The sequence below is a fragment of the Anopheles merus genome, chromosome 2R (assembly GCF_017562075.2).
Source record: "Anopheles merus strain MAF chromosome 2R, AmerM5.1, whole genome shotgun sequence".
NCBI lineage: Eukaryota > Metazoa > Arthropoda > Insecta > Diptera > Culicidae > Anopheles > Anopheles merus.
In genome coordinates, this window is record NC_054082.1 from 57,526,283 (window position 1) to 57,534,020 (window position 7,738).

General features: G+C 44.7%; 2 protein-coding genes across 2 annotated transcripts; both read right to left on the reverse strand.

Moving 5' to 3' along the window:
• Positions 1-1,682: 1,682 nt before the first annotated feature.
• On the reverse strand, positions 1,683-2,792 carry LOC121600460. Its single transcript, XM_041929080.1, has one exon. The coding sequence runs from the start codon at positions 2,790-2,792 to the stop codon at positions 1,683-1,685; it is 1,110 nt and encodes a 369-aa protein (XP_041785014.1).
• A 1,956-nt stretch (positions 2,793-4,748) lies between these two features.
• LOC121600469 lies at positions 4,749-6,496 on the reverse strand. Its single transcript, XM_041929092.1, has 2 exons — positions 5,106-6,496; positions 4,749-4,971 (listed from the first exon to the last, which is right to left on the reverse strand). The coding sequence occupies exons 1-2, from the start codon at positions 6,494-6,496 to the stop codon at positions 4,749-4,751; spliced, it is 1,614 nt and encodes a 537-aa protein (XP_041785026.1).
• Between the last annotated feature and the right edge of the window lie 1,242 nt (positions 6,497-7,738).

Here is a 7,738-nt window from a genome sequence, read left to right on the forward strand (position 1 = left end):
TAAACCTAACCTAATATTATTATTTTTAATTAAATCATTCATTATTGAATTTATTAGTTTTAAATCGTTTGCCTCTGGGTTTCCTGCGATAAACTTCCAGACAGTGCCTATTGTGTCCCACCTTTTGCTTCTACGAATTGGTGTAGTAATTTTTAACATTTCAAATACATTTTCAAGTTCCTCTTCAATAATCCTTGAGAGCTGGTTCCGTTCTAAAAAGCTAAATTCCCTTGAAAGTAGTTTGATATTCTGTCTTATATCGGAAATATTGAAACGGTGTATATAGTAATTATTTCCATTAGATATTCTTGCTTCGTCTCTATGGAAAGCTAGTATGGGGACGTTATCCAGGTTATTTATCGATATATTTTGTTCCTCGGCATGGCATAGGAATCTGTTGAATACAATTATTCATATATAACTTTTAAATTATTCGTATGAATCCTTTTTCCCTGTTTGGTGGTTATTGTCGTTCTGTTGACTCGTTGAATGTCAACCTTTTTGTAAGGTTTTGCTAGTTTAACTCTACGCTTCGTTTTCATAAACGCCTTTGATTTGGTTGTTATAACCCGTTCTTTTTTATTCTTGTTGTAAGAGCAAATGTCTTTTTCTTGTTTCTTCTTTATGTTATCCCTAACTTTTTGCATAATTGTCAACTTAACTTCGGCAGGTGTTATAATCTCAAGCGGCGTGTATTTAGTACTTGAATGAATAGAATTATTATACTTGTACACTGCGATATTCATTAATTCGATAGGATTGTAGAAAGGATGATCTGATTGTGTTATGTGACAAATTTCTATAAGGGTAGTGTGAGAAAACCTCACGAATGTTCGTATACGGTGTACAACTCGTTTTCTTTCCCGATTTTAGAATAATTTGTGTCGGTTATGGAAATAAATGCGACTCGTTCAAATGTCCGTTTGCTACTGTCTATTCAATTGTCAAGAGTTCATTACATAATTCATTTTGAGTTCATTCTGTTATCCTTATCTATGCCTATGAGTTCATTTCCTATCCTATTTCTAAATTGAGTTCGAATTTCGAATTCGAACTAATAAATTCAAATGATCAATCTCCAACATTCCGGCCACCAAAGAAAGTATTTCTTTAAACATTCAGAAAATAAAATTGAAAAAAAATAAGAAAATGAAGAAGTATCTCGATCTAACTTCGCCTCAGAGATAGCAAATGTTGTGCAAGTGTGGTGTTGTGTTGTACAAGTTGCAAGTGTCGATCTGTCACTTCGTGTATCGTGTCGTGTGTATGTGCAGTGTGGTTGTTTACATTACGCATGTGCTTCGCGCTGATCGTCTCCTAACTTTGGTGTTCGAGGTTAATTGTCTTCACCTATGTTTGGATTTGGAAGGATTGCCAATCTAGCTGCTGCGCGTACTATCTCCTTTCCTGCAGTTGTACGAAGTGTTACTACTCTAACAACGCCGTCCTTTCCTGGGTGCAATCGTGTTATTCTACCCATTGGCCACAAGGTAGGTGGTATATTGTCTTCCTTTATGATTACCAATTGCCCTTCTTCTAGCGACACTGGTGGAACTATTAAACGTTTGGCCCGGACCTGAAGCTGCTGCAAGTATTCCGGATACCAACGCGACCATATATGCTGCATATGCTTTTGCACTAAATCAAACTCCTTCAATCTATTCGCTGACACCTGACTCCTATCAACTGGCATGTTCCAGCATGTTCGACCCTACCAAAAAATGACCCGGAGTGAGTGGTTGCGTGTCCGAAGGCTCACTAGAAAGCGGAATCAAGGGTCTTGAATTTAAGCATTGTTCGACCTGTGCTAGCAATGTTACCATTCCCTCCTGAGTGAGGCTCGTACTTCCTATCGTGCGAATTAGGTGCTGTTTAGCGGATCGTACAGCAGCCTCCCACAGTCCTCCGAAGTGTGGCGCCGGAGGTGGAATAAACTTCCACTGAATTTCTTCATTGGCACACCAGTTGAAGATTTCGATGCGTTCGCTATTGCTGCACTTGAACATCTCGTAGAGGCGATGAAGTTCGTGTGCAGCCCCCTTAAACGTAGTGGCATTATCTGAATGCAGTTCCGCGATTTTGCCTCTGCGAGCCACGAAGCGCCTTAGTGCTGCCAAAAATGCCGCCGTAGTGAGATCATTCACCAACTCAATGTGGACCGCTCGTGTTGCAAAGCACACGAAGATGGCGATGTATGCCTTGGTGGGACTTCTATTGCGAACAGGCGACTTCAGCAATACCGGACCGCAATAGTCCACACCACTGACAGCAAACGGTCTTGTGGGTGTAACCCTTGATGTCGGAAGATCTGCAACGGATTGTTGCACCAGTGTAGGTTTGGCCTTGAAACAATTGTGACACCGATGGAAAACCAACTTGGTCAAATTACGGCCACCGATTATCCAGAAGCGTTCACGAAGGATGGATAATAAGTGTTCAGGACCGGTGTGCATATACTTCTGGTGATACGCGACTGCTAACAATGCTGCGAGCGGGTGTTTTGCAGAAAGAAGTATGGGATGCTTCGCGTATTCTGCTATTTGTGCGTTGCGAAGCCGGCCACCAACACGCAGGATTCCCGCCTCATCAATAATGGGGGACAACCATTTCAGCTTTGAATTGCGTGGTAGATCCTTGCCGTTTTTAACCGCGGGTAAATCATCCGCAAATGAATCTTGCTGAGCTAACCGACACAACTGAAGCTCAGCTTGGATGAGTTCGTCTCGAGATGGAGGTGCAATCAATGTAATCATGTCCTGAATCGAAGCATGACCCTTGGCTGTCGGTGACATAATTGCGGGTTTCGGTGTCCTCATGCATTGCACAAAACGTAAACAATACGTCATGGTTCGACGAAGTTTGAGGTAGGTTGAAAACCGTGCAAATAGCTTATTGTTGAAATCGTCCTCCATCGACATTGCAGTTATTCGTGATTGTGTAATACATTCTTCTTCTATTGATGCGGTTTCTTCAATTGCAGGTTCTCTTATAGGCCATTCTTCCTGTTTGCTGCTCAACCAATGTGGCCCATGCCACCATCGTTCACAGGATTGCAATTTGTCTGGTAGTAGACCTCGCGATGCATCGTCTGCTGGGTTGTCTACACCAGGAACATGCCTCCAGCACTTGATCCGAGTTTCTCCTTGAATTTGTGCCACCCTGTTGGCAACGAAAGGCTTCCACCTCCGTGGTGCTGAATTGAGCCAATGTAGCACGGTCATGGAATCAGTCCAAGCGAAAGCATCGTATTCACCGTTGAGGGACTGACTGACCTTCCGGAACAGTTGCGTTGCCAACCGCGCTGCACAGAGCTCGAGTCTCGCTATAGAGTGTGTGTTCGACAACGATACTACTTTAGACTTAGCTGCCAACAGCTGCACCGATGTTGTCGAATCATTTTCTGCCCTGACGTAACAGCAAGCACCATATGCCACCTGAGAAGCATCCGCGAAAATGTGTAGCTGTACGTTTGTTGCCTGCCGAATTGAAGTGTAACGCGGAATGCGCACTTCCCGAAGTGAATGCAGCTTGGAATGAAATGCCGTCCATTCCTTTTGGAGATGTGATGGTAGCTCACGATCCGCGATTTTGGCGATGTAGGACAAAGCTAGCCTCTTTGTTAACATCGTCGCAGCAGTTGGTAGATCGATCCGATATCGCAGCATATCAATTGCTGGCTCCCAAACCAGACCAAGCGTCGATACAAATTGGGGATCTTGCCATTCATGAGTAGGAAGGATGGCAAGGTCTTCTGAAGGAATGCCGATTAGTGCTTCGGGTACGTTCGATACCCACCTCTTCAACACGAATCCAGCCTGCTTGAGCATCTCGGAAATCTGCCTTTGCATTTCAATTGCATCTGCCAACTCGTCTGTTCCCGTTAGCAGGTCATCCACATACAAATCGTGCAATACAGGATCCACTGCTCGGTGGTATTGCATCTTGTGATCGAGAGCGATCTGCTTTAGCGTTCTTGTGGCTAAAAAGGGAGCGCAAGACGTGCCATATGTAACCGTTTGTAGTTGGAACGTCTGAATCGGCTCTGCGGTGTTTCCTCTATACCGAATGCGCAGGTATTCAGTGTCGCGAGAATCGTGGAGAATTTGGCGATACATTTTCTCAACGTCTGCTGAGAGTGCGACTGCGTGAGACCGGAAACGAACGATGATGGTGAAAAGATCGTCTTGGATCACCGGCCCAGCCAGGAGTTTATCGTTCAAGGAGTAGCCAGAAGATGTCTTGCACGACGCGTCAAAGACTACCCTGACCTTGGTGGTTGTGCTCGATTCCTTGAGCACCGCGTGATGAGGGAGATAGTAGTGTTCACACGAATCGTCCACCGGCTCGGTGAGTTGTTTCATGTGCCCTAAGCGCTCATACTCCGACATGAAATTACTATACTCCTCCTTCATTGCAGGGTTAGACTTGAGCCGCCGTTCCACCGCTAGGAGACGACAATCAGCGATTGCTTTCGATTCTCCTAAAACGACATTCGAATTAGGATTTTGTGGTAAACGTACGACATACCTGCCAGATGGGTCTCTGGTTGTAGTAGAGATGAAATGACGTTCACACATGTCTTCCTCCAGAGATAGAGCGGGCTCGTCGAAGATGGTCTCGCTCTCCCAGAACCGCGTCAATATGGCTTCCAACGGACTGTCGCTCGTTGCCATATTGCATATCCGATGTTGTTGAGACGAATGTGTTGTGTTTCCTGCTACCGCCCATCCAAACTGCGTTTCTACCAATCATGGCAGACCCGAATCGAGAGATTGCTTGCGTCCGGTATGCAGCTCCCAGAACGTATCGCCACCGATGACCACATCGACCTTGCCTGGGATGTGATACGTGGGGTCTGCTAGCGTTACATCCGGGACGTTCCACGTAGACACGTTGATTGGTGAGGTGGGAATGTCCGCCGAGGGTGTATCCAGGATCAGAAACTCCAATGGGGTGGTGAATTGAAGGTTCCTTGAACGAACGATCGCCGTGGTCCCTTCCCTTAAAGGGGGGGGGGGGTTCCCTTTATCTGCTGCGTTGAAGTTCCGATGCCAGACACTGATATATTAACTCTCGTTCGAGGTGTCATGAGCTTCCGAGCTAACGTATCCGAAATGAAGTTGGACATGGAGCCCGAATCCAGAAGCGCCCGTGCCTCATGCTTCTCTCCATAATCGTCTACGATAAACACAAGGGCCGTCTCGAGAAACACCATATCATCATCTAATTGGGCTGACAAAGCGACTGTAGGTTGTTGTGGTGGTTGATGAAGCAGCGTATGATGCCGTTCCTTGCACGAACGGCAAGAATACTCGGATTTGCACGATCTCACTTGATGGGAACAACTGAGACAATTCCAGCACAATCCCTTTGACCGTGCGATTTCCCGCCGCTCCTGAGTATTTTTGGCTAAAAATACCGGGCAATTTCGAACCAGGTGATGATCTGCACACTGCAATGGACAGCTCACTTGTTGCATGGTCGATGAAACGGGAGTATTCCTTTGCACAGAAGCAGCGTTGGTTACCGACCGCCGTGGTGCGGTGGGCCGATATGCCCCGGCCACCTTGATCGGAACCACAATCCGATCGCACGAGATACTCTGGCTCGATTTTAGGATTTGGATTCGGTCTTGCAGGAATTCGATCAACTCGCTGTACTTATCCTTTTTCTTATGCACAGAATGCCTTTCCCACGCCAGAATGGTCTCATTGTCCAGCTTCATCAGCAACATGTTGGACAAAGGCGTGTCCCATGAGTCGACAGGTTCATGCAGCTTCTGCAACCCATTCACATATCGCACGAATTCATCTACCAACGACGTCAAGCCATCGACACTTTCTGTTGCAATCGCAGGTAGGAAATGTAGCCGTCGCCAGTACTCGCGAACGAGCATCCGTGAGTTGTCGTATCGCTTAAGCAGCGCAGCCCAGGTAACAGAATAGTTTTCCGTGGTCAGAGTAACATGTTCGAAGGGAACCGCAGCGTCACCGTTCAGGGACGAAAGTAAGTACTGCAGTTTTGCAATTGGCGGCAGCTCGCCACTTGCGTCAATCATCGCGACAAAGCGATCGCGGAATGACAACCACTTTGTCGAATCACCGTCGAACGTTGGTAATTCGATTTTGGGAAAACGTATGTTTGATGTGTTTGGCCGTCCAAACGCTAGGGTTGAGTTTGCCAATAAGGAGTCGTTGAGCGAATTGGCTTCCTTCCGCTGGTTTTCTCTAAGGAACGATTTTAGCCGCCGGCAGCGCTCTTCCATATCGATCCTGTCAGTAATACAGGCTTGAATCGCATCACTGGTGTCGTCATACTCTTCCAGCTTTGCCACCGCGGCAAAAAAGTCCTGTCTGTGTTGCTCCAAACCCTCCATAACCTCCGGGATTTCACCTACATTTTCGGGTTTGAAGTTCTGCTTAAAGCGCTCCAGCGCCTTAATGTTTTCCACTGCGACGAGTTTTTTGTGCTGAGCAGATTTTATCTTCTTGTCCATCTTAGCTTCCGTCAGATTTTCACGATAATGTCTATAACGCGATATGAACGTTCACGAAACTGTAGCAATTCGAATTTACGCGGGAAAAATAAACCACGATTCACGATCACGAAAATTCGACCGATGCCCTTGCTGCAGGGCTAATGAACTTGAACGAGCGCGAGAATTCGAAATGGCGCGAATGATGACTTGCACCGTGCTCGTGATGCGGAGCGTTCCGAATTTGCGTTGAATTTGCTCTTGATGCAGAGCGAAAGAAAACACTTAGCACGCACGTATCCGGTTCGAAGGACCAAAAATGTGAGAAAACCTCACGAATGTTCGTATACGGTGTACAACTCGTTTTCTTTCCCGATATTAGAATAATTTGTGTCGGTTATGGAAATAAATGCGACTCGTTCAAATGTCCGTTTGCTACTGTCTATTCAATTGTCAAGAGTTCATTACATAATTCATTTTGAGTTCATTCTGTTATCCTTATCTATGCCTATGAGTTCATTTCCTATCCTATTTCTAAATTGAGTTCGAATTTCGAATTCGAACTAATAAATTCAAATGATCAATCTCCAACAGGTAGAATGAAATCTCTCTACAACACCATTCATCTCAACATTCATTCATCTGCCACTACATTGGTTTTACCTGATTTATAAATAATTTCGTAATCGTGCCCTTCCAAGTATGCTTTCCATCGTTTTAATTTTGCATTAGTGTTCCTTTGTGAAAGGGTGAATGTAAGAGGTTGGTCATCGGTCAATATTTTGAATTTTGTACCATATAGATAATTTCTAAATGTCTTTAAGGCCCATATAATTGCAAGCATCTCTTTTTCTGGAACAGAGTATGACTCTTCCGTTTTAAAGAGCGTTCGGGAACTTAAAAGAATTGGTTTATCTTTTCCCAGTTCACCTTGTGAAAGGACCGCACCAATTGCAAAATCTGAGGCGTCCGTTGTAAGTATAAACAGCATGCTGTAATCTGGATAAATTAGAATGTCTGACGAGGATAATATGTTTTTTAATTTTTCGAAACATTTTATTTGTTCTGTGGAGAGTGTTATTTTGCTATTTGAAGTCGTATTTTTCTCACCTCGTAGGCTATTAGTTAACGGTTTCGCTATTTTCGCATAGTCTTTAATAAATTTTCTATAATAACCTGTCAATCCCAAAAACGATCTCAATTGTTTGATTGTTTTGGGTAAGGGAAATAATCTTATGACTTCAATCTTTTTTACATTTGGTT

Coding starts and splice junctions, on each gene's coding strand:
- LOC121600469 (XM_041929092.1), bottom strand. CDS start 6,496: ATGGACAAGAAGATAAAATCTGCTCAGCACAAAAAACTCGTCGCAGTG. Junction 4,972..5,105: donor TCCAACTTCATTTCGGATAC/GTTAGCTCGGAA, acceptor CGTTCGTTCAAG/GAACCTTCAATTCACCACCC.
- LOC121600460 (XM_041929080.1), bottom strand. CDS start 2,792: ATGTCACCGACAGCCAAGGGTCATGCTTCGATTCAGGACATGATTACA.